The sequence below is a fragment of the Theropithecus gelada genome, chromosome 17, assembly GCF_003255815.1.
Source record: "Theropithecus gelada isolate Dixy chromosome 17, Tgel_1.0, whole genome shotgun sequence".
NCBI lineage: Eukaryota > Metazoa > Chordata > Mammalia > Primates > Cercopithecidae > Theropithecus > Theropithecus gelada.
The window spans coordinates 52,316,917-52,342,030 of record NC_037685.1 but is presented as its reverse complement, the minus strand read 5'-3'; the positions used below and the strand labels follow the sequence as shown (position 1 = coordinate 52,342,030).

The window sequence follows — 25,114 nt, the reverse complement described above, 5'->3', positions numbered from 1 at the left end:
TGTTTAGAGGTTCTGGCCCCCCCAGGATGACACTGTTTTAGGGGTCGTGGCCCCAGGATGACGCTGTTTTTGGGGTCCTGCCCCCCCATGACACTGCTTTAGGTGTCCTGTCACACACTCCCGGCGTCCTCACTAAAGCACATGCTCACCTTAGAGGTGGTGTTTTGGGCTTTTGCGAACGGCCAGCGTGATTCGGTGTCACACCGAGGCAGAGCGGCTGGCGTGGGCCCTCCCTGCCTTCCAGGGAGGAAACCGCATCTCACAGCTTGAGCCGAGGCCTCCTGCCCGACCCAGAGCTGTCTCGCCATTTGCCCGGGGGTCTGCGCTCCCTCCTGACGCCGCCTCTGCTTCTCTCCTCAGCATCGTCGAGTGCCAGGGCCTCCCCATCGTGAATGGGCAGTGCGACCCCTACGCCACCGTGACACTGGCAGGACCCTTCAGGCAAGTGGCCTCACGCCTCGGGTTTCTGTCCTGGTCCTGGGGGGCGAGGGTCCAGTTCTGAAATCACGAGGCCACTGCCTCATTTGGGAGGAGGCAGGAGGCTGCGCTTTGAGGTAGAATATGTAATTTTTACTTCCTTTTGTTTTCTTTATTGCTCCAAAATTGCTCTGTAGAGAACGAAGCCTTCGTGCTCTTCGTGCTGAGTATTTTTGTCTCGGTAAAGGTTCGGGATTTGCATACCATCTGGAGTTGGAGACGAACAGAAATATTTATGAAATAAATAAAGGCAATAAGTGACTTGTGCATTTGAGAGCTCGGTTTTATGACTGAGAGACTTGGAGTCAGCAGTGTTGCTTTAACCCCAGTCCTTTCTCTCTCAATAACAGATCGGAAGCAAAGAAGACGAAAGTAAAGCGGAAGACCAACAACCCCCAGTTCGATGAAGTGTTTTATTTTGAGGTTGGTGTCTTCGTGGGTGAACGTCAAGTGCAGGCTGCACCCGAGACACGTTGGCAGAAAGTCTGGATCAGAACTTCTCAGTCTCTTCCCTCTGGAAGTTCCTCCCGGAGAGGAGCCAGCCCCGCCGGCCCTGGGACCCGTGGCCCCAAGACCTTCCCTCCTCTCCCGAGAGAGAAAGGCCTTTCGTTGTCTCCCGAACTGGCCCAGATTTGAGTTAAAAGATGACAGGTTAATGCTTTCCAAATTACCAGGACTTTGGGGTTTGTTGCTGTTTTTTTGGCTGCTCCGCCCAAGTGTCCCTGAGCAGGCGGAAGGCTTGTTCCAGTGGAAATAGGCAGGGTTTTGAAGCAAAGGGGGGAATGATTCAGACACAGAGATCCTCTCAGAACATGAAGCACCAAAATCCGTGAGAAGGAGGGTGCAAGGGCTGCACCTGGTAGAGTGGGACCCGCTGCGCGGTTTGGGGACGGCTGCATCTCGTGGAGTGCGGACCTGCCATGTGGCCGGCGCGGTTTGGGGACGGCTGTCTGCAGGGCCTTTAGGCAGATGCTCTTCCCATCCACAAACCTTCCCGTGCACAGACCCTGGATGTGAGGATGGATGAGGCCTCTGTGGCAGGACCGTGGCCAGTCACGCCTGAGGGGTCAGGCGGGCTCCCCTGAGCCAGGATGGCTGAGTGGGGCTCGACGTGTGCAGCTCTGGGGGGACTGTTGGAGAGTGGACCTACCAGTCTGAGCAGGACCCACGGGCACTGCTGAGGCTCAAAACGGCCCCGCAGGCAGAGGTGGGAACTCGGTGTCCGAAGCCAGGGCCAGGCTTTCAGGGCCGCTGTGAGGAGGGCTTTGGAGGTGGAATCTGTTCTCTGTCTCAAACGGAAGCCCTCACTTAGAGACAGGCGGAGAAGATGGTTTTGCCAGAGCAAGGGAAGGAAGGGAGCTGCCAGGCTCCCAGGGGCAGGCTGGGCCCTGTTGGCGGTGCAGGAGGCGTGTGGCATGGACGGAGTTCCAGGCGGCAGCTTCCCCCGCCTCGGCTGCTGGCTCAGCTGCCACACGTGGAGCCGTCATACACGCGGTGGGGTCGTCGGCTGCCACACGTGGAGCCATCATACACGCGGTGGGGTCGTCGGCTGCCACACGTGGAGCTGTCATACATGCGGTGGGGTCGTCGGCTGCCACACGTGGAGCTGTCATACACACTGGGGGGTAGAGCTCGCCCACTGCCCGGCCACACCCGGGTGCTCATCACGCTTGCAGTGTTCTGACACCGTTTCTACCGTGTGCACTCCCATTCACTCTGTAAAGACGTGGGTCTCAGCCTACTGGAGTAATTTAGTGACTACAGACAGTCTGAAAACCGTGGTCTGCATCAGCAACGGGGGGCTCCAGGGAAGGCCCGGACCTCGCTGACCACTGCTGTGTGGGACACACGGGGCCCTGCTCTTTGGGGTCTGTGACCTTTCACTCTGTCTCCACTCCTTCCTTAGCAGCCATGGACCTCTTTCACCAGGACCCTGTCTCTTTTGGCTTCAGCTGCTTCTGACCCAGCTGGAGGCCGAGCCCCGGAGGGGGAGCGTGTCCCCCGCAGGCTGTGGTCAGACAGCCATCTACCAGGAGCTGACCCAGGAAAACAGATGTTCTGTTTCCATGGGAAGCAGCATCTGTACCTTTTTCTTCCAGGATAACAACTAGACACATTAAGGCCCTTTAACTCTCTAAATGAGATTAAATAATCTCATAAATTTGGTAGGAGCTGCTTTCATTCACTCAACAGATGTGTCAGGTGCCAGCACTGTGCCGGTGATCAGCTGGTGATAAGATGTGGGAGAAAACAGAGGAGTCCAAGGCCACCACACCAGACCAGCATGGGAGGGACGCAAACATACGAGCCCCTACAATAGCTCCCGACCTGCCCTGCAGAGAGGACATGAGGCAGGGGCACCGGGGGCTTCCTGGAGGAGGCATTGCCTGACCTGCCTTGTAGAAAGTGTGTGAGGCAGGGGCACTGGGGGGGACGCTTCCTGGAGGAGGCATTGCCTGACCTGCCTTGTAGAAAGGGTGTGAGGCAGGGGTGCCGGGGGCTCCCTGGAGGAGGCATTGCCTGACCTGCTCTGCAGAGAGGGCGTGAGGCAGGGGCGCCAGGGGCTTCCTGGAGGAGGCATTGCCTGACCTGCCCTACAGAGAGAGAGGCAGGGGCACCGGGGGCTTCCTGGAGGACGCATTGCCTGACCTGCTCTGCAGAGAGGGCGTGAGGCAGGGGCGCCGGGGGCTTCCTGGAGGAGGCATTGCCTGACCTGCTCTGCAGAGAGGGCGTGAGGCAGGGGTGTCAGGGGCTTCCTGGAGGAGATGTTGCCTGACCTGAGTTTTATGAGATGGGGAAGTTGGGGGGAAGCAAATTTGAGGACAGTGGTGTGTAGGTCAGGAAGGAGGAGGCATCAGCAGCCCTCAACCCGAAGCAGAGAACTGCCCCTGCATGATCTTTGCCTCAGTTTACCAATCAGGAAGTGCAAGCTCAGAGGTTAGGCAGTTCTAGCAACATGATTTTGGTGTCAGACCCTGCATCAGAACTTCGAGCTGAGAGCTCCTGAGCCAGCATCACTGCTGAGGCCCAGAGAAGGTGGGGCAGGGAGGGAGGCCGGGCAGGAGGGAGCCCTCCTTGTAAACGTGGGTGACCTGGTGCATGGCTGATGGTGGTTAAATTGGAACTCGAGGTGGTAACCGACTGTGGTCTCCTGGAGCCCGTGGGGCAGCCTCCTGCTCTGCTGCAAGGACCCTACAGGCTGGTGGCAGTGGGGGTCGGTCCCGGAGCCTCAACCCTTTACGCCTTCACTCCCTTTCTGTTCTAAGGAACCCACGGTGCAGAGGTGTCAGGAGGAAGGTAGCAGCGTCTTGACTTTCCGCCATCTGACGCTCCCCAGAGTGCTGGGGTCTGTTCGGGGCTGGCGAGTTTCAGGCACCACAGGCCTCACGCTTTTCACTTCCTGTTGGCAAATAGAGCCTTGAGGTGGGGCCGCTTCGTCTCCACGGCAGAGGGGGTCCCTCCCTCACAGGGTGGCAGGCCTAGAGCAGGTGCAGGTGAGGGACATTTAGGTCCCCGGAGCCCGGCACCCATGAGGAACCGCTGGGAGAGTCCGGCCGTGGCTGTGAACGGCCTTGGGGCAGGTCTTGCCTGGGTCTGCCCCTCCAGGGGCTCTGTGAGTGGGAAATGCTGGCACTCAGGAAGCCGGGCCTGAATCCCGAATCTCGCCTAGGGCCTTCCCGGTTGTGGCCCTTGAGTGGCGTGTGGGTAAGCGCAGAGGAAGTGCAGCCCGGGGCCTGGGTCCGCGTGGAGATACCCCCGCCTGGTGGCACCACGGTCTCAGCGCTTTCTCTCTCCACTGACTCCAGGTGACCCGGCCCTGTAGCTACAGCAAGAAGTCTCACTTTGACTTCGAGGAAGAAGACGTGGACAAGCTCGAAATCAGGTGAGAAAACCAGGCTCCGCGTCCCCGATTCGGCAGTTTTCACCCAAACTCCTCAGCTCTTTTGTTATTTGTTTCTAAATATAGGGTCATAGGTAGAAAAGAATTTCCATTTTCTTGGTAATTTTCACAACAGATGTTAGAAGCTGTAGTTGCAGTGACAGCCTGTGGGTGGTGTTAGGGCTCACCTTGCAATTCCTGCGAAGAGGCGAAGGCCAGAGGTCCGCATCCCTCCGGCCGAAAGGCTTCATCCACCAGGAGTGACGGGGACACGGGCTGCAGTTGTTCTTAAGGTCTTGTTCTAAGCCCTCCGCCGTCCACGGGTGCAGGCCTCACTCGGAGGTCACAGGCCTGGCGGGTCTGCACGGCGCCCGGCCCTGGCACTCCTGAGGCTCTCGGCTGGGCGGCCTCTGGGGAGACCCTGTCCCGTTTGACTCGAGTGAAATGTTCTCACCTGGTCCTGGGTTCATGTTTCCTGCGTGTGGTCGTAGAAGCTGCATCGTCAGCCTTTGCCCTGGAGCCCCCACCGCCCTTTCCTGGCTCCTCAGCGCCTCCCACGGGAAACGGGGAAATCGCTTGCGGGTTCTCGCAGGTCGGGACGTGATCTCAGGCCCAGGATTTAGAAAGCCCCACGATCCGGCTGACTCAGAGGTCTGGGGAGGGCGGGCCCCAGAATGTGCCCTTCACAAACGCTGGTGGGTTCTCCCCTCCCGGTGAAAATAGGTTGGATTCCTGTTTCTTTTTGAACCTAGCCTCTGTTCCTTCTGTACCAACAAATGCCCCCATCCCCTGTGAAGAGGCAGATGAACCTCTCCTGCAGCCCCTGAATCTTTCCATGCTGGACAGAGAAGGAACGAAACGGCTCCCCGCTGACCCTCCCCAGCCGGCCCTGAGACCCCGAGCCTGGGATGCTCCTGAGCCTGGGATGCACCTGCTTTCTTTAGGTCATTTTGGAGAATGTGCCATCAAATCCCTGGTCACGCTCCCTCCCAGGGCCTGGCAGTGCCCCAGGGGGACCCTTACCGGGACATGTGGAGCCGGCGTGTGGCTCAGGCCCTACGGCTGCTGGGAGGCGTGGTTTTGTGGTTGAGAACCGTAGGAATGTCCCTGATGTTATCGGTCAGATCCGCCTACCCTAGTTGTCCCCATCCTGAACCATAGAATGTCCCTGACGTGGTCGGTCAGATCCACCTCCTGAGGGCTCAGGGTCCTGAACTGTAGGCGTGTCCCTGACGTGGGAGTCCTAAAGCAGGGTTGTCTCCACCAACTGTCTCTGTTTGAGTCCCATTTTTAAATGTCTTGGCCTAAACCTTCATTTCCAGGCTTCACAGTACTGAGCCAGGGCCTGAGACCCTGGGCCGGGCACCGAGGAAGCCTCCCCAGAACTCATGCCAGCCCCACCACCAGCCCCTTTTTCAAGAGAAGGAAGCACCATCGTTGGTTCCTTTTTACACCAAGCTTTGAATTCAGGAGTGAAGTCCTAGTTACTGAATTTTTTAAAAGCACACAAAACGTGTTTTAAATATTTCCTTTTTTAAAGGCAGATGCGCCTGCCTGGCCACTTGGCACATTTCCAAAGTCCCTGCACATATCAGCGGTCCCCTCTGTTCCTTCTGAAAGGAGCACGCTGTGGGTTCTCGTGCAGCCTGTCAGCCCTCCCCGGCCCCAAACGCCAGTGCCTCTGCAGGATACGCAAGGGCAACAGAATCACCGGCCTTCTGGAATCTTCTCCCCCTAGGGGGATGCCCCTGATGGCCACAGTGTGGTTAGACCTGCTGAGTTTTAGCCGCCTGGGTAGGGCCAGGCACGTGTAACTGGGGTTTCAGGCCCGTGGGTAGAGCTGGCCACACATGACTTCGGGTGTTTCAGGCGCGCGGGTGGGTCCTGGCCATGAGGGACTGGGGTACGGTCCTGTAGACTTGTTGCAGCCGCGGATGCTGTGTGTCTGTCAGAATTTCACAGCCCCAGGTCTGAGGGGACACGTACTGTCCCACACCAGGACAGAGCATTAGTGTTAGACATTAGCAGAAGCTTCACGATGCTGGGCCCAGGCTACTTAGGGAGATTCGTGGACCATGCTGTGGCCACGGTTCTCCCCCTGCTGTGGTGTGCGTGGCCCCTGAATCCACTTCATGCCCCAGGTCGTAAGCGATCTGTGGACACAGGGTTCTATATTCAGGGGCAGGGCATTCGCAAGCACCCAGTTTTGTTTTGAGGCACATTTTCATGTGACGAAAGCAGAGAGCCCCCTGGCTGTTGAATCAGCCAGCCCATCCTCCCTGGGCACCCTCCTCTCTACAGCCCAAGTTCTTCATCATCCCCTGCATTGAGCCCTGCAGATGGAGGCTGCTGGGCCGTACACTGGGACGGCGCGAGAGGCACACGCCACAGGCCCCTGAGGGTCTCACTTGCCCGCCGTGCACAGGCTGCTGACAATTGGGCCTGTTGTGGGCAAAGGGGACAGATGGTGCTGGAGGTGAGAGCGGCAGCAGCCACGTAGCTCCTGGGTGCAAGCAGCGATGCCCGGCTCCCTCCTGGCGCTGAGCCTGGGGTCATGTAGCTCCCGGGTGCACGGAGTGACGCCCAGGCTCCTTCCTATCTAAGAGCCTGGGGTCTGAGTCTGGGCCCATGGCCTTCTGCCTTCCTCTGCCTGCCCATTACCACTGGGAGACACTTTGGATCTTTATTCCACTATCTTTATTCCACTTTGGATCTTTATTCCACTAAAGACACTTTGGATCTTTATTCCACTACTTTGGATCTTTATTCCAAAACCACAGGCTGGTCTGATGTGTTTTAAACGTGCCCCGTGGGCTGAGCCTTGATGGAGACTCTGGGAGGCACTGCAGGCTCCCCCTGCTCCTAGGGAAACAAAGCATGGCCCGTAATCTCTGCTTCACCCGGGCTGCCCGCTATCAGCTAGAGCTGTACCGATGCCGTTTTTCAGAGTTGACCTCTGGAATGCCAGTAACCTGAAGTTTGGAGATGAATTCCTGGGAGAACTAAGGATCCCGTTGAAAGTCCTGCGGCAGTCCAGCTCCTACGAGGCATGGTAAGGTGACGCTGCGCCTGCAGCCTTCCACATCTCTGAGAGCCACAAAAACACCTGCTGCCTCTGAGTGGAAAGGCACAGAGGCCGTGTGTGCTGGTCCTCGGCTGCGCCCGGCACCCGCCTGCTGATGAGTTTCTGCCTCATAGCAGGTGAGAAACGGCAGGTGAGGAGAGGCAGCAGGGATCACACTGAGCAGGGACTCACGACGGCTGGCACCTCAAAACAAGACAGGGAACGCTAGTGAAAGCGGGACCCTGAGCCACCAGCAGCTCGCGGGGTCTGACCCCGGGTGAAAGGGGGACCCTGAGCCGCCAGCAGCTCGCGGGGTCTGACCCCGGGTGAAAGGGGGACCCTGAGCCGCCAGCAGCTCGCGGGGTCTGACCCCGGGAGGAGAGGGTATCAGCAGCTGGTGCGGGAACCCAGAATGCGCACAGCGGGCCCTGCCCCGTGGCTGCGCTCCGGGTCTTGCTCTGGGCCCTCGGCAGCACCTCCTATTGAGGGCGCATTACAGGGTTCTCCACTCCCCTCTGCACGTCTGGACCTCAGGGATCGGCTCTGGCCCAGAACCCACCCCAGGGCATGACGTGTGTTGCTGCCTCCTGCCTTTCTCTCCTGCTTTCTCCAGGTGCTTGGTGTTTTGGTGGAAGGAGCAGGCCATTGTTTGATTTTACTTCCAGTTCACGTGTGTCCCTTAGCGACAGGCAGCTCCTGAGGGCCCGGAGTTGCGGGAGGCGTGCACTGCCAGGCGTGGACTGTCTGCCGCGGCCTAATGCCCCATGTGTCCCTCTGCCGTGTGTGTGAGGGCAGGTTTCCATCCCAGAAACTGAAACGCACATGTCTTTTGATTCTATGAAGACGGCACGGGCACAGGCCCCCTGAGCTGAGTTAGGCTTCCTCCTACGCTGAGCGAACCCCTGGCCCGGGTAGCCAAGGCAGCCACCACAGACCCCAGAGAACCCCAGGGAGCTCATGCCTCAGACACGGGCTCCACCCACCTGACGGGGACTAATGCCTCGGACACGGGCTCCACCCACCTGAGGGGGGCTCGTGTCTCGGACACAGACTCCCTCCACCTGACGGGGGCTAATACCTCAGACACAGGCTCCACCCACCTGACGGGGACTCGTGCCTCAGACACGGGCTCCCTCCACCTGACAGGGGCTAATGCCTCAGACACGGGCTCCACCCACCTGACGGGGGGCTCGTGCCTCAGACACGGGCTCCCTCCACCTGAAGGGGGGCTCGTGCCTCGGACACGGGCTCCACCCACCTGACGGGGGCTCGTGCCTCGGACACGGGCTCCACCCACCTGACGGGGCCTCGTGCCTCAGAGACGGGCTCCCTCCACCTGACGGGGGCTAAAACCTCAGACACGGGCTCCACCCACCTGACGGGGGGCTCGTGCCTCAGACACGGGCTCCCCCGACCTGACGGGGGCTAATGCGTCAGACACGGGCTCCACCCACCTGACGGGGGTTCATGCCTCGGACACGGGCTCCACCCCCCTGAGAGCTTAGACTGCCTGGCCCACAAATCAGAGCAGAGAGGACTCCTGGGTGACTGCATGGGGTAGAACCAAAGATGGAAGAATGGCCGGGCAGGAAACATCGCCCACAATGACCAGGTGCCGAGGTAGCCTGCCAGGCTCACCAGCCCAAGGCCCCCACCTGTGGCATCGGGAGCCAGGGCACGCTGTGGTTGAAATAATTTTCATTTCCACCTGCTGCTGACATTGCTGGCCGTAGGTCTTCACGGCGAATCACTGACCACTTCTGCGCGGGTTCCCGGAAACCCGTTCCCTCCACGTTGCACCCCCCATCCCCCTCCGCGTTTCCCCCGTTGACTCCTGCGTCTTTGGCTCCAACACTTGCTTCCTGGGGATCCCCAGTGACCAGCTGTGCTGGGGGTCTTCTGTGGGGAATCCCAGGGGCTGCACTCTGGGGGGTCCTGCGGGATCACCCTCCTGACCAGCCAGCCTCAAGCAGGCAGCTGGGCTGCCCTGAGAGCTGCTCCTTGGCAGGTTCAGCCTCACGCCTCCCTCCGTGTGTCCCTCCCCCCCAGGTACTTCCTGCAGCCCCGGGACAACGGTAGCAAGAGCCTAAAGCCAGACGACCTGGGCTCCCTGCGGCTGAACGTGGTATACACGGAAGACCACGTGTTTTCTTCTGACTATTACAGCCCTCTGCGGGACCTGCTGTTGAAGTCTGCAGACGTGGAGGTGCTTGTCCACACCGTGGCCTGTGGGTGTGGGCAGGAGGTGCCACCTGCCTGGGGCCCCGCCCCACGCGTTGGCCCACCCCAGAGGGCACCTCGTCCCTGAGGGGCCTTTCCCACACCTCGCAGCCCGGCCTGTTTCCCGCCCAGATGCCTGGACCCCTTTGCTGGGGGCACTGGTCTGTCTGCAGGTAGAGCCGTGGGAGCCTGGTGATGCTGAGGCCTCGCGGGGTTGTCTGAGGGGGATCCCCATCATCAGGGTCCCTCTGCTGGCTCAGGAGCCGTAGAGCTGGCCGCATTTGGGGGTTGCTAGGAGGAGGTGCAGACGCCCCTCCAAGGGCCCAGCCAAGCAGCAGCAAATGGGAAGTTTTGGTGCTTTTGTGAATATATGAATTTCTGTCTCAGCAAAGTGCCATATCTATTGTGGCTGGAAGTGAGACCCCAGCCAGGGTGGGACAGGCCTCTGAGGGTCCCACACCCTGGGCCTCGGCACTGACCTCGCCCCTCCCCGCAGCCCGTGTCAGCATCCGCGGCCCACATCCTGGGTGAGGTTTGCCGGGAGAAGCAGGAGGCGGCCGTCCCGCTGGTGCGGCTCTTGCTACACTACGGCAGGGTGGTGCCCTTCATCAGTGCCATCGCCAGCGCGGAGGTGAAGCGGACCCAGTGAGTGCCCGCCCCGCCCCGCCCCGGGGGAGAGCGGCTTGGACCCGCTGCAGGGATGGCGAGGTCGTCGCTGGGAACCACGTCCTGGCGCAGGGCTTGAGGGAATTCAAGTGTCCCCAGAAACCGTGTGGATTCAGGCTTTTTTCACAGACCCAGTTAATGATTCTTTTTTTCTCTTTGAAAGCCCCGTTTGCCTTTGAAATCCCGGGTAGAGTGAGTGAGTGGGGAGGGAAAACGGCTCCCAGGGCTCGAGGACAGCTCAGGTCCCCTCACTGGGGCACTTTGGGAGCCCATGAAAATGGGGCACGGCTTCCCTCAGGACCTGCTGAGCGCTGTTTCCAGACGCCTTATTCTAGAAACATCCGGCTGCACCTTTGGCCACCATAGCTGGCAGGAGGGGTTTGCTTCTCTGCTGGCCCTCAGATCCTGCCAGGGTCTGGTGCTCAATTCTCTGTGCAGGCACAGGCTGCAGAGGGCAAGAGGACGGGAGCAAAGGCCAGCCAGGCTCCTCCTGAGCTGGTGGCCACGCGGGCAGCCGAGTGGTTTCCTCTGGCATTGTTGACACAGGATGGTTCCATGGGCAGGGCCTCGAGCTCCTGGCCTGGTTGTGCTCCTTGTAAAACGTCAGGAAGCCGACGGATGGGCGTGCGCTGACCTCACGGCCCACAGGCAGGTGCTCAGGGCCAGGCTCTGCTCCGATTTGCTCTTCCGCGTCCCCAGTAGACAAACACTGTTCCCATCGCCATTTTCCAGGGACCCCAACACCATCTTCCGAGGAAACTCACTGGCGTCCAAGTGCATCGACGAGACCATGAAGCTGGCGGGGATGCATTACCTGCACGTCACCCTGAAGCCCGCCATCGAGGAGGTGAGCACGGGGCTGGAGTCCTCAGCATCGCGGGGCACAGGGGAGGACTTCCCCCGACAGGGCACGGCACAGGGATCCAGCCAGACCACGAGCTGGGCTTGAACATTCGCCCCTCCAGCCTTGCTGCAGGGATGCTGATTCATTCGCTCTTATCGAGAGGAGGTTCCTGTGTACTCCAGAACCTTCCAGATTCTCCCAAATCAAAACTATACATAAGAAAACCCACTATTCGCAAGAAAAACCTGGCTCTTCCCAGGGAGACCTTTCTCCACACGTCCTGCGGTCCCCTGTGTCTGGGCCCTGGCAGCATGGCACGTTTGAGCTGCACACCCAGTCCTCACTCGACTGTCTGATGCCCGCATGCCAAGTCCTCACCCCACCCTCTGATGCCCGCACGCCGAGTCCTCACCCCACCCTCTGATGCCCGCACGCCGAGTCCTCACCCCACCCTCTGATGCCGGCACGCCGAGTCCTTACCCCACCCTCTGATGCCGGCACGCCGAGTCCTCACCCCACCCTCTGATGCCACCAGGTTGTGCCCCCTGTTTATGAGCAGCTTTGTAAACAGGCTCTTTGCAAATGTGAGAACATTTAACACAGCATTCCGGTTTGCTCTGTGGCAAAATCACAGCAGCATTTTGAAGTGAAAATATTATTAAAGGCCTGCGAGGCCTGGTCTGTGTGGCTGGTGCACATCAGCACATCGCTCCCCGAGAAAGCCCGGCTCGTCTGATCACGGCCGCACATCCCTTTCAGAGAAAGCCCGGCTCATCTGATTGTGGCCATGGACTGGGCCCCGTGCCTGGCGTTTGCACCTGACCTCTCACTTGTCCCTCGGCAGCCTGTGACACGGGCCCAGAGTGGCCACCTTTCAGCCAAGGCTCGGGGTGACACCACCCCACAGTGGACCTGCAGTCCAGCATCACCATGCCCCTCCGTGCCTCACTGCGCCCCTGTGTGCCTCACCATGCCCCTCCGTGCCCCTCCGCGTCCCTCCATGCCTCACTGTGCCCCTCTGTGCCTCACTGTGCCCCTCTGTGCCCCTCCATGCCAGTGGCCATGTTCGGGGAGCTGTTGTGGCATTTTCTGGATGAGGCTCAGGGTCTGCATCTCAGCCAGGCCTGAGCCCCCCTCCTCCCTCCCTGCCTGTGCCCCCGGAACCCACTCACAGAGCCCTGTCTTAAACCTCTCCCCAGATATGCCAGAGCCACAAACCCTGTGAAATAGACCCTGTGAAGCTGAAAGATGGAGAAAACCTTGAAAACAACATGGTAGGTTTTGTTCATGAATGCAACCAGGGCCAGTCACCTGCTTGGGGTCTTTCAGCCGGTGGCTGCCTGGAAGCTCTGACTCACCCCATGACCCCGGTTGGGGTGGGCGCAGGACCGGGCGTAGGGATACCTGCCTCGCTTGGCTACAGTATGCTGGCTGCACTGCTGGGAGGCCTTAGCCACCGCCTTTGGCCTGGCCTGTGTGCCCAGCTCTGCTTCCCCTGGGGTGTCCCGGCCAGCTCTGCCTCCCCTTGGGGATCTGGTCTGCACACCTAGCTCTGCCTCCCCTGGAGGGTCTGCCCTGCACACCCAGCTCTGCCTCCCCTGGAGGGTCTGCCCTGCACACCCAGCTCTGCCTCCCCTGGGGTGATGGCTCCTGCCCCCGCCTTTTCCTGGGACAGGATGGCCTCCCCGCCTCCCCAGGCTGTCCCCAGACCTGTGTCCTGCGTTTTAAAACAACAAAACTCCCTGATGTTGAACTTGCCCCAACATTTTAGTCACTTCACATGATATGTGTTGCAGACCGTGCTGTTTGGTCATCTCTGTGTGTAAATGACCGGACAGAGCTCTTGCCTCGGGCAGGCACGTTCTAGTGAGTGTCCGTTCCCCACTCAGTAAACAAGGTCGGGGCAGAGCCGGGGAGCGGACGTGGCGCCCTGAACAGGGTGTAGTGATTTTCACACGTGAACCGCCACAGCTCCCAGCACAGATTTCCAGGGGGTGGCTGTTCACACGTGTCTTGCTTCTGTGGCTGCCCTGCGCCCGCCCTCAGCCCCTCCCCACGTGCCCCTCCCTGGGTGTGTCCTGGTGCTACACGCGCCTGCGGGCAGCCTCGGCAGTGGGTCCCAGTGCGTATCCCGTTGCAGGAGAACCTACGGCAGTACGTGGACCGCGTCTTCCATGCCATCACCGAGTCCGGGGTGAGCTGCCCGACCGTCATGTGTGACATATTCTTCTCGCTCCGGGAGGCGGCGGCCAAGCGCTTCCAGGGTGAGTGCCCCGGACACCCTCGTGTTGCTGAGAAATGGCCACAGCCCCGTGCAGAGTGACTCCCACCCAGGCAGAACCCCCGGCAGCCCTCGCTGGACTAGAATTGTGAGGGCATGAGCCCCAGTTCAGAGGCTGGATTTTTCCAGGGTTTTGTGCCTGGGCCAGTGTTCCCCAGTTTCACAACCGCAGTGGTCTCCAGGGTCCCCAGCCCTGGAGTTCCCGACCGCAGTGGTCTTGGGGGGCCCCAGCCCTGGAGTTCCCGACCGCAGTGGTCTCGGGGGACCCCAGCCCTGAAGTTCATGACCGCAGTGGTCTCGGGGGTCCCCAGCCCTGGACTTCATGACCGCAGTGGTCTCCGTGGGTCCCCAGCCCTGGACTTCATGACCGCAGTGGTCTCGGGGGGCCCCAGCCCTGGAGTTCCCAACCGCAGTGGTCTCGGGGGGCCCCCAGCCCTGAAGTTCCTGACCTCTGTGGTCTTGGGGGGCCCCCAGGCCTGGAGTTCCCAACCACAGTGGTCTCCATGGGTCCCCAGCCCTGGACTTCATGACCGCAGTGGTCTCGGGGGCCCCCAGCCCTGAAGTTCCCGACCTCTGTGGTCTTGGGGGGCCCCCAGGCCTGGAGTTCCCAACCACAGTGGTCTCGGGGGGCCCCCATCCTTGGAGTTCATGACCGCAGTGGTCTCTCGGGGGGCCCCAGCCCTGGAGTTCCCGACCGCAGTGGTCTCGGGGGGCCCCCATCCCTGGAGTTCCCGACCTCTGTGGTCTCTCGGGGGGGCCCCCATCCCTGGAGTTCATGACCGCAGTGGTCTCGGGGGTCCCCAGCCCTGGAGTTCATGACCGCAGTGGTCTCTCGGGGGGCCGGGAAGGCCAGCCGGGCTTTGTCAGGTGAATTTTCCTAATGTGGCCCCCCGGGTTTTCCCAGTGGTTTCTTTTTGTTGGGGCAGGGCCCAGAGTGGTGTTGGGGGCTCTGCCTGCCCGTGTCTTCGAGGAGACAGGACCCCTGGGGGAGCTGCCCCTTTTTCAAACTCCCAAGCTAGAGATCCCCCAGGGACCTGGGCATCTGGCCCCCAAACTTCTCAACCTTGCTGACCCTCGAGGAGGCGCCTGCACCCGCCCATCTCCTGCGATGCTCAAGGCCCCGCCGGGACTCAGGCTCTGGGGCTGCTGAGAGGCTCGGCGAGGGCCCTGCTGCCCAGCTTCTCCCTTCCTTGCATGTCCTGTGGCCTCAGGACAGCTGCAGACACCCCCAGGGTGGCCATGGCCCTGCAGAGCCATCCACGCTTCTGTGTCCCCAGAAGTCAAACGCTGTCCCCACCCCTGTTTCTCAGGACATAGACAGCCCTGGCCCAGGGGCCCAGGGGTCTCAGGGAGGCAGTTCCCAAGCACTTCCCAGCCCCAGACCCACTTTGAACAAGGTGGAAGTGAAGAGTTAAAACACATCCTCTCACCCAGATGAGCACAGACCACCGTGGAATGAGTCTGTGACAGGCACCAAAGGTGCTGCGCTGTATGGTGATGATGAGAGACGGACAGAGACAGAGAGAGAAAGAGAGAGAGACAGAGACAGAGAAAGACAGGGAGAGATAGAGAAAGAGAGACAGAGAAAGAGAGATGGAGAGAGAGGGAGAGAGGGAGAGAGAGAGAGAGAAAGAGAGAAAGAGACAGACAGGGAGAGAGATAGAGACAGAGAAAAAGAGAGAGATGGAGAGAAAGAGAGAGAGATGGAGAGAGAGAGACAGAGGGAGAGAGACACAGGTGGAGAGAGATCCAGGACTGTGGCAGGACTTCCCTGCGGACCCTCGGGGGCCACTGTGCCAGAGGGAAAGGGCCACCCTGCCTCTGTCTCCCGCAGGTGACCCGGACGTCAGGTACACCGCAGTGAGCAGCTTCATCTTCCTGAGGTTCTTTGCACCTGCCATTCTCTCCCCCAACCTCTTCCAGCTCACGCCGCACCACACGGTGAGTGACTGGCTGAGGGACCGAGGCTTTCTGAGCTGTCCTGGGACTGTGGCCTGGGTCAGGGCATCTGTGTGGCTGTGGGGGCCGACCCTGTGGAGTGTGGAGTGCGTGGGGAGTGTGGAGTGTGTGGAGTACGTGTGGAAGGCGTGGGGAGTGCGTGGGGAGTGTGGAGTACATGTGGACTGTGGGGAGTGTGGAAGGCGTGGGGAATGGGGAGTACGTGTGCCATGTGTGNGTGTGGAGTACGTGTAGAAGGCGTGGGGAGTGCGTGGGGAGTGTGGAGTACGTGTGGGGTGTGGGGAGTGGGGAAGGCATAGGGAATGCGGAGTACGTGTGCCGTGTGTGTGGAGTGTGTGGACGGTGCGTGGGGAGTGCTGGTGGATGCGCCGGGTCCCAGAACCTCCTCGTTGCAGCTGGTTCACCGAGGGGTGTGTACATTCTGGGGGAATTGAGACAATGTCACAAAAGCAGTGGACGATTTGACCAGGCTTTAGCTGCTGGTCACCGCCGTGCTCTCCTCCCCTGCCCATCACATATGGAGTATTGATGATCGACGTATCATCCGTGTATTGAGTCAACAGATCCCTATTCAGCAGTGATTTGCTCCAGGCCCCAATGTGGTTGCTGGGGCCGCGGCTCTCAGGGTGCAGGGATCTGGGGTGACCGTGTTGCATGTGCAGGTGGCAGAGCTGGAAGGAGATGGCCAGGGCGAGGGGATGTGAGGGATGGCCCATTCCCCAGCGCTTCTTTTTTTTTTTTGAGACGGAGTCTTGCTCTGTCACTCAGGCTGGAGTGCAGTGGCACCATCTCAGCTCACTGCAACCTCTGCCTCCTGGGGTCAAGCAATTCTCGTGCCTCAGCCTCCCTAGTAGCTTGGATTACAGGCGTGTGCCACCATGCCCAGCTAATTTTGTATTTTTAGTAGAGATGGGGTTTTACCATGTTGGCCAGGCTGGTCTCGAACACCTGACCTCAAGTGATCCACCTGCCTCGGCCTCCCAAAGTGCTGGGATTACAGGTGTGAGCCACCAAGCCTGGCCCCCAGCACTTCTAAGTTGAACTTTCAAACCTCATGAAGGCTGAGATGAGCCCCAGGCAGGGCCAGGAGACTCAGCACCCCGAGACTCAGCGCCCCAGAGCCATGACCCCGCCTGATGCTTTCAACTTTGAGACGCATCCTGCATGCTGGGCCAAGAGGGTGGGTCCCCACAGTGCCATCGGATGCTGCCCATGGGACGGTCTCAGCGGGTCCTGAGACTGGGATACCCGCCTCCTCCAGTCCCGTCTGCGTCGCTACCCCTGTTTCTCCGCAGCTCATGCACAAGTCACAGCAGCTCGGAGGTGACTCCTGCATTTCGTCCCCTGGGTGACCTAAGACAGTCACAGTATTTCTGTAAAGCTAACACAGACCTTTCTCGCTCCCGCCTCCCCAGGACCCTCAGACGTCCAGGACGCTGACATTGATCTCCAAGACCATTCAGACCCTCGGCAGCCTGTCCAAGTCCAAATCTGTGAGTCTCCGTTCTTCATTTTCTCTTTTTAGGGACAACTGATTCTTTTCTCTCTTCAGTAAATACACATGAAAACCTCCCACATTTGAGAGTTAGATCGAGATCGAGAATCAGAGCTGGCACCACATCCCCTCCTGAAGCCCAGGACCCCAGCGTCCCCGTCCCGCCCACCTCTCCCCTCCCAAAGTGAACCCGTGACTGTTCTTGGGAGCCTGTGGCTCCTCACTGGCCCCGTGGCAGGAGCAGCCTCTGACCTGTCAGGTGTGGGACGCGGCCGAGCGGACCGGGCAGGTGGCCTGACCTGGGGCCTCCTGGGCATCGCAGTGCTGGAGGCTCCCCCCCCACGCGGCCCCCCCCCCCCCCCGCAGCCCCCTCCCCCACCACGCGGCCCCCTCCTCCCCACGCAGCCCCCTCCCCCACCACGCGGCCCCCTCCTCCCCACGCGGCCCCCTCCCCCACCACGCGGCCCCCTCCTCACACAGCCCCCTTCCTCCCCATGCAACCTCCTCCTCCCCACGCAGTCCCCCTCCTCCCCACGCGGCCCCCTTCTCCCCATGCAGCCCCGTCCTCCCCACCCAGCCACTGCCTCCCCACACAGCCCCCTCCTCCCCACACGGCCCCCTCCTCCCCACGCAATCTCCTCCTCCCCACAACCTCCTCCCCACGCAGCCCCCTCCTCCCCACACGGCCCCCTCCTCCCCACCCAACCACTGCCTCCCCATGCAGCCCACTCCTCCTCACGCGGCCCCCTCCTCCCCATGCGGCCCCTCTCTCCCTGGGGATATGAACCTCTGTCCTCCATCCTCCTCCCTTCAGACCGGATGTGGTGCCGCCGGGCTGAGGGTCCCTCAAGTGTCTGCCCCGTTTCCCCCTGAGAGCACCTTGTGTGTTTGAGAGGGTTAGAGTTGGCATTCGAGGGGTGCCGGGGACTCATGGTGGGGCCCGAGGCTGTCCCTGCAGGGGCCCGGCCAGGGCAGGTTGATGCCTTCGGGCGCCCCTGGGGCTCCGTCTGGAGAGGGCTGGGCCACGGTGCACAGATGCCCCAGCCTCCAGGTTCCCTGTTCCTGGTGAGGCCCGGGTGGAAATGAGGGCTTTGGGGAGCAGGGGCCCCCACTGGAGGAGCAGCCGCCTTGAGACAAACGTTGGGCTTTTCTGAGTCCGAGTGAGTGGAAGACGAGCCGCACCCGCAGGCAGGCCAAGGTGGCCGACCGCTCTTCCCCACCAGCCAGGCCCCACTCTGTGGGCTGGAAACTCCGTAACAGGCACCTGTTCCTCCAACAGGTTGGAGGTCTGCACCAACCCCACCTCATTTCCCAGCCAGGGAACCGTGCAGTGACCTCAGTGTGGAAATGACAGGAACTGGGGGTCGAGCCTCAGGAATGGTGGCTGCAAAGGCCCCCCTAAATCCCTGGGGTGCCTCCACTTCCCCATGTGACAGAGCTCCCTGCCGCCTCTTCCCGCCTCAGAGTGGCCCTTATGCCCCACGGGCGAGAGACGGGCGTGGTGGCTCCGGGACCCTGGCCCATGACTGCAGGTCCCCAGGCAGCCACCTCTGGGCCCCAGCGGACCCCTTCGTGAGCCTGGGACCCAGGTGTGAGGGGCGGCCCGGGGCCGGGACAGAGTCACTGATGCCAAAGGGCGCTTGGAAACCTCACGGGCATTGGCAGGTCTGATGGTCTTCGTTGGTGCCTGAGCGATTTCTGCAGTTCATCCCCTGGGCAGCCCTGCGGGCTCTCACTTCCCCAGTAACACGGGGTTCTTCTCCTGTTATCGTTATTTAGGCTTGAGCAGTTCCTGCCTCGAGCTTTTTCAGATTTGGTCCGGGAGCCAAGGTACTTCGGGCTGTTCCCAAGTGATCCCTGTTTCATTTTAGGCGAGTTTTAAGGAGTCCTACATGGCTACATTTTATGAATTCTTCAATGAGCAGAAATACGCTGATGCAGTGAAGAACGTAAGTATCGACTCCCTGTCCGACAGCCAGTGCTGTGCCCACGAGACAGAGCTGCTCTTAAAATTCAGATGGAACCCACATGACACAGACTTGGCCATTAGCGATTTTAAACAATAAGGGCGTTCGCTGCCCAGATAGCCCTGTCCCGAGTCCTGGGACACCTCCTCCTCTGGCAGTCGATAAACTCTTTGGCGTGACCACCTTTGGGGCCAAGAAGGGGCCCTCGCCCATCTCGTTCTGTGTCTGAGACCCCCAGACGAGGGCGCGTCCCACCTCAGTGTGTGTGGCGGCTGGACTCATTCCAGGCTGCAGTCGTGGAGCCCTGGGGCGGCAGACTCAGTGTCAGGAACACCGTGTGTGGGGGACATCCAGACCCAGGGCTCTGCTCTTACCCACTGTCAGGAACGCCATGTGTGGGGGGAACGTCCAGACCCAGGGCTCTGCTCCTCCCCACAGTCAGGGACCCGTGGGCCTCACTGCTGGGACCCAGATTCCCCACTTAAGAGTCCCCCCGGGCGGCCTCTGGAGATGCAGGTTGATCCCCAGGTGTTACCTGAGGTTCTCACCTGAGATCTCCCTGGCAGAGCCGGGGCTGGGGTGGCACAGTGGGGGGCAGAGCCAGGGCTGGGGTGGCACAGTGAGGGGCAGAGCCAGGGCTGGGGTGGCACAGTGGGGGGCAGCGCCGGGGCTGGGGTGGCACAGTGGGGGGCAGAGCCAGGGCTGGGGTGGCACAGTGGGGAGCAGAGCCAGGGCTGGGGTGGCACAGCGGGGGGCAGAGCCAGGGCTGGGGTGGCACAGTGTGGGGCAGAGCCAGGGCTGGGGTGGCACAGTGGGGGGCAGAGCCAGGGCTGGGGTGGCACAGTGGGGGGCAGAGGCCCCTCGGCCCTCAGGGAAGGACTTCCCCAAATTCTGTCTCCACTGGCATCAGAAAGGAGGCAGCAGCCGCCGACGCTGTTGTCATGAGAGCCGTGCGCGTCGGATGTGTGGCTTCCTCCCCGTGACCTGATTTCTTCCTGTGTTAGTTCTTGGATCTGATTTCGTCCTCGGGGAGAAGAGATCCCAAGAGTGTCGAGCAGCCCATCCTGCTTAAAGAAGGGTAAGGCAGCGTCCGGCAGGGCAGGAGGGGAGAAAGGGATGGGGGCCCCCAGTCCTCCGAGCACCCAGCACATTCCAGAAGGTTCCCTAGTCGGGGACAGCCTCCTCCCTTGCTGGCCACCAGCCTTGCGATTTCTGTACCACTGGCCGCCTCGTCCACACCCACACTTGGGGCCGGCCTTCCCTCCAGGGGAACCAGGGTCAGAGGGGACGGCCCTGGGAGCCTGGCCCCTGCACCTTCAGCCTGGGACCCCTCCACCGCCTTCTCGCTGACCTTGGACGGGGTCATCTGTGCTCCGCGGCCACCCCATGTTTCTGGCACAGGCCCGTCCTCCCTCGACCTCCACCCAGTGGACCCTGGAGCGTCAGAGCCCATCACCCTTCCTTACATAGATGTTGACACATCTGCCCATTTCCTCCAACCCCGTCCTGTGGCCCGGCTCCCGCTCCCGGTCGGGGCTTTGCTCTGCTTGGTGTGGCCCATGCTCCTGTATTTTTATGTGTTTGCACACATGTTAGGGGCACAAATGCAGTTGTATTGGACGGGGCTTCGAGTGTAACCGTCACCTGAACAGACATTTTGCGCCCACTGAGTAATTTCTCGTTCCTCTCCCACTCTCACCTCCCACCCTTCCGAGGCCTCAGTACGTGTCCCAGAGTGCCCCGCCCTGCCGTGTTTAGCTCCCACGTACCAGTGAGAACAAGGGGCATTTGGCTTTTCGTTTCTGAGTCATCTCCCTTAAGATAACAACCTCTAGCTCCATTCATGTTGCTGGAAAACATACGATTTCCTTCTTCTTGACAGCAGAGTAGCATGTCGTGGTGTATTTATGCCACATTTTGTCACCCATTGGTGGACACGTGGATTCCGTGTCTGTGCTATTGTGAGTGGTTTAGTGGGAAACATACGTATGCACGTGTCTTTATGGTAATTGCTCCTCCTTTGTGTGGGATTGCTAGATCGAATGGCGGCTCTGCTTTTAGCTCTTTGAGAAATCTCCGTGGGTTTCCTTAAGCACTAATTTCCATTCCCCACAGCGTGCAGGCACTCGTGTCCTCCACAGCCCTGACAGCGTCTGTCATTCTTCCGCATTTTATTTGATCACAGCCATTCTGCCTGGCGTGAGCTGGGGTCCAGTGGCTCCATTCTGCCTGACGTGAGCTGGGGCCGCAGGCGGCTCCGTTCTGCCTGACGTGAGCTGGGGTCCAGTGGCTCCATTCTGCCTGACGTGAGCTGGGGCCGCAGGCGGCTCCATTCTGCCTGGCGTGAGGTAGGGGTCAGGCGGCTCTGGTTCTCATTCCTCGGGTGATGAACCATGCTGGGCTTTATATTGTATGCTTGTTGGCCATTTGTCTTCTTCTGAAAAATGTCTATTTCTGTCCTTTGGCCACTTTTAAATGGGTTATTTGTTTATTTATTTATTGGTAAGCTGTTGGAGTTCCTTCTGAATTGTGACTATTGGTCTCCTGTTGGATCTGTAGTTTGCAAATATCTTCCCATTCTGTAGGTTGTCTGTTTGCGTTGTTGGTTATTTATTTTGCTGTGCAGAAGCTGTTTAGTTTAATTAAGTCCCATTTGTCTATTTTTATGGATACTCTGTTAGAGCCATTTGCTCAAACCTGGAACATCCCTGGGTCACTGGTGGACCATACCCCAGTGGCAGCATTACTTATGTTGCTATTTTTCTTAAAATCACTTTCATTTAACTTAATCATGTATTAACCAATAGCATTTGTAATACACACATTTCATGTTAGAAATGCAAAATGTTTGTTCTTCAGTGCCATAAGGAAAAATTAGCATTTAGACAAAAAGTTCTTTTAGCGAGGCAATTTTTACTTTCCGCAGAAAGGGTGTCCCTCGCAGATGGAATAATGGCGAGGGCACACACAGAATAAAGAGATGCCAGAACATCGATTCCTTACGCATGAGGTCCTGTTGTGTGTCCTGTCTCCATTGGCTGGAGCCAGACCTCACAATCTAAATTACAACCTGACTGGCTAATAATTTAAAACTTTTTTAAATAGGTAGAAAAATAATATTTTTAAATAAGGAAGGGGCATAGGCTGTGAGCTGGGACATGCCTATTAGTACGTCTAACACAAATATCTTGGTTAAGGTACAAGGACACAGAATGTATTACGAGCCTGTGGGCATGTCCAGCAGCTACATAGGATAGAGCTTAATTAACAAAGAGTTATTAGCACAAAGCAAGGAGACTTGAAGGAAGTTAGCTTTAAAAGAAACTAGTATTTCTAACGTGATTTATTCTTTAACAAGAAACTTTGAGGAGGAGCTTTTTACTTTCTACATTTCATAAATTCACAACTTTCAAAGCAACAAATGTTCATCCTATAATCCCTAAGGCAACACAGGACACTCAGGGCTTGTGTGCCTGACGCTGAGAAGCTGCTGTAGATACAGGTTCAAGGACAAGCACCTCCCAGGTGCCCTGGATGCAGCTGAGGCTCCACCAGCTCTTTCCAGCAGCTGCACCACCTGAGACTCAGGCCGAGGTTTGGGTCCATCAGGACCCTTGAGTTTCCGGTCCCTGGATCAGCCTCTCCTCCAGCACCGCAGCTCTGTCACGTCCTCAAACCCAGGGCCGCCCTTGGTTGTGCAAGCGTGGGCCGTCCTGAGGCCTCGGTTCTGCTGTCTCAGCCCTTGGTGGCAGGTGTGTCTGGCCGTGTTCGTCCATGTGTGGAGGTGGTGATGACCATGGTTCCTGAGGTCTCACTCTGTGCTCCCACACCTCTGTTGTCTCTTGGGGCTGTGTGTCCTCACCCACTGGGACACAGGACTGGGGACAGGGCCTCTGCAGTGCGGCCTGTGTTTGCTGAGTTGAGTTGGCCTCACTCACTGGGATACAGGACCGGGGATGGGGCCTCCGCAGTGCGGCCTGTGTTTGCTGAGTTGAGTTGGCCTCACTCACTGGGACACAGGACCCGGGATGGGGCCTCTGCAGTGTGGCCTGTGTTTGCTGAGTTGAGTTGGCCTCACCCACTGGACACAGGACCGGGGACAGGGCCTCTGCAGTGCAGCCTGTGTTTGCTGAGTTGAGTTGGCTGTGGCCGTGCGGGGCTGAGTTGCTTTCAGCCTGAGGCTTCCGGCTCAGCCGTGGCTCCTGCCTCCCCGTCCCACACACGATGGTCCCAGTTAGAAAGCTGGCTCCTGGAGATCCAGGCGCCCAGACCAGAGCTGTGCAGGGAGGAGCCACCGGCTTCTCTCCACCTGGCACTGCCTCGACCTGGAAACCTGCATATAAAATTCACATCCACTGAAGGCTCTCAGAAAGTTGGGGTTCTTAAAAAAATCCTAAAGCCAAACACATTTATAACAAGACTACTACTCAAATCTAACTGCCGCGTGGTCCAGAGTCTTGTCAGAGGCGTCCTCTTACCCTCAAGGAAGCCGGCACCCCGTGGAGCTCCCGTTCCCCCAACCCATCTGTGTGGGCCCCGCCCTGCACATCCAGCTGCGTCCCGCTGGTCCTCCACAGCCTCCGGGGCTGACTTCCTGCCTGCGAATCCCCGGAATGAATGGCGTTCTGCATCCGCTGATTGTGAACTGCACTGTCCCGGCGGCTCCCAGTGGCTTCCACACCCTCCCGTGTGCATCCGCAGCTCTCTGGCCACATCTGGCTGTGTAGTTGCCCAAAGCCCCTCATTCCGATTTCTGAGTGTGCGTCTCCCCCGCCCACCTCCCCATCCTGTCTCTCCAGCTTGGCTTCTCCTCCTCAGCTTCCACCTCTGTCCTCCAGTCACTCTGTCCGGCCACTTTCTTCTCCTCCAGCTCAGCCACCAGTTCTGGTCAGGGACCCCGTCTGGCGATGAAGGCCGAGCCTCGGAGGGCCCTGGGCTGCCAGGAGGGCGTTCGAGGACCCTGCCTGGGGCAAGGCCTAAGGTCGTCCTCGCTGAGGCCTTGCATCCTCGGTGGCCGTCCTGTCTCTGGCTCCCCACATCTCCTGAGGACGTGGCCCAGTGGCGCCTTCTGCCACAGGAGGGCTGGCCCTGAGCAAGGCAGGTTTGGTCTGGCAGAGGCACCGGGGCGTGACTCCTGCACACCACAGGTGCGGGTTTTGTGGGCGTCCACTGCCCGCCCTGCCCCGAGCCTGCTGCCCACCCTGAGCCCGCTGCCCACCCTGACCCCTGACCCCAAGCCCGTGGCCCACCCTGACGCCAACCCCTGACCCCGAGCCTGCGGCCTTGGGTCCTCTGTGGGAGCATCGCGTCTTGGCATTTCCGGCGGCACCGCTGTTGAAAGTTCAGTGTGGGAGGCGGGAGGGTTGGAGATCTCCTGAAACCTGGTGCCATCACCAACTGGTGACTCAAAGCAGTCAGCGCTCAACTTTTCAAAGGAGAGGCATTGCCTTCCAATTTTAATCTCATCACTCGGAGTAAAATGATATGATACGGAAAATCCACCGTGCGCCTCAGGTCTCAGAACGCAGAATGTTGGGGGATGTGGCTTTGCGCCTGTGCAGGGAGGCAGCTGAGGCCCGGACCTCAGCCCTGTGTTCTTCACACAGGCTCATGATCAAGAGGGCGCAAGGACGGAAGCGCTTTGGGATGAAGAATTTTAAGAAGAGATGGTTTCGCTTGACCAACCATGAATTTACCTACCACAAAAGCAAAGGTAAGGAGCAAGGCCATGTTCCCGGGCTCCCACCGGAGCGTGCTGGGCCCTGGGACTGAGTCTGCTTTTCGGGGGGAGAACTGAGGGGAGGAAGGATTTGGTGCTGCCGGCAGAGCCTGGGGTCGCAGTGACCCAGAGCCCTCTGCTTGCGGCTCTGCCTTCAAAGATCCCTGAAGGGGTCTTTCAGACCTGCTGCTGGAAAGTGAGGGAAACCTGCTTCCCCAGAGAACCAGTAAACGCAGAGCTGACCGCATCAGTAAGGTGCTTTTCCATCCACGTCCCTTCCTCCTCTGGTCGCCTCGTCACGGCCAGGGTGCTGCTCCCCCGAGGTAGACGGGGCTTCCCACCACCTCCTGCCCCCCACTGTCAGATCTGCTGGCTCAGATCTGGATTAGGAAATACCGAGCCGTTTCTCCCTATGAGAACGGGGACATGTTCTGGGGACAGAGCCTGAGGCCACGGCAGTGGTGAGGATGCGAGGATTGGGCCCAGCCTGGGCGCATGGCAGGGCCGGGTGGGTCCCAGGCCCCCTCAGCCTCCGCACCTGC

At 59.6% G+C, this 25,114-nt stretch overlaps 1 protein-coding gene across 2 annotated transcripts in view; it reads left to right on the top strand.

Annotated features, from left to right (window-relative positions):
• RASA3 (RAS p21 protein activator 3) overlaps positions 1–25,114 on the top strand; it is a 126,024-nt gene that overhangs the window by 82,600 nt on the left and 18,310 nt on the right. For both annotated transcript variants that reach the window (XM_025364565.1, XM_025364566.1), the window contains exons 6-19: positions 361–441; positions 828–900; positions 4,284–4,360; positions 7,305–7,409; positions 9,471–9,627; positions 10,138–10,286; positions 11,040–11,154; positions 12,351–12,425; positions 13,292–13,415; positions 15,267–15,373; positions 16,807–16,884; positions 18,758–18,835; positions 19,858–19,931; positions 24,460–24,566. In XM_025364565.1, coding sequence (XP_025220350.1) covers positions 361–441; positions 828–900; positions 4,284–4,360; positions 7,305–7,409; positions 9,471–9,627; positions 10,138–10,286; positions 11,040–11,154; positions 12,351–12,425; positions 13,292–13,415; positions 15,267–15,373; positions 16,807–16,884; positions 18,758–18,835; positions 19,858–19,931; positions 24,460–24,566 — 1,400 coding nt within the window. The remainder of the gene's footprint in view (positions 1–360; positions 442–827; positions 901–4,283; positions 4,361–7,304; positions 7,410–9,470; positions 9,628–10,137; positions 10,287–11,039; positions 11,155–12,350; positions 12,426–13,291; positions 13,416–15,266; positions 15,374–16,806; positions 16,885–18,757; positions 18,836–19,857; positions 19,932–24,459; positions 24,567–25,114) is intronic.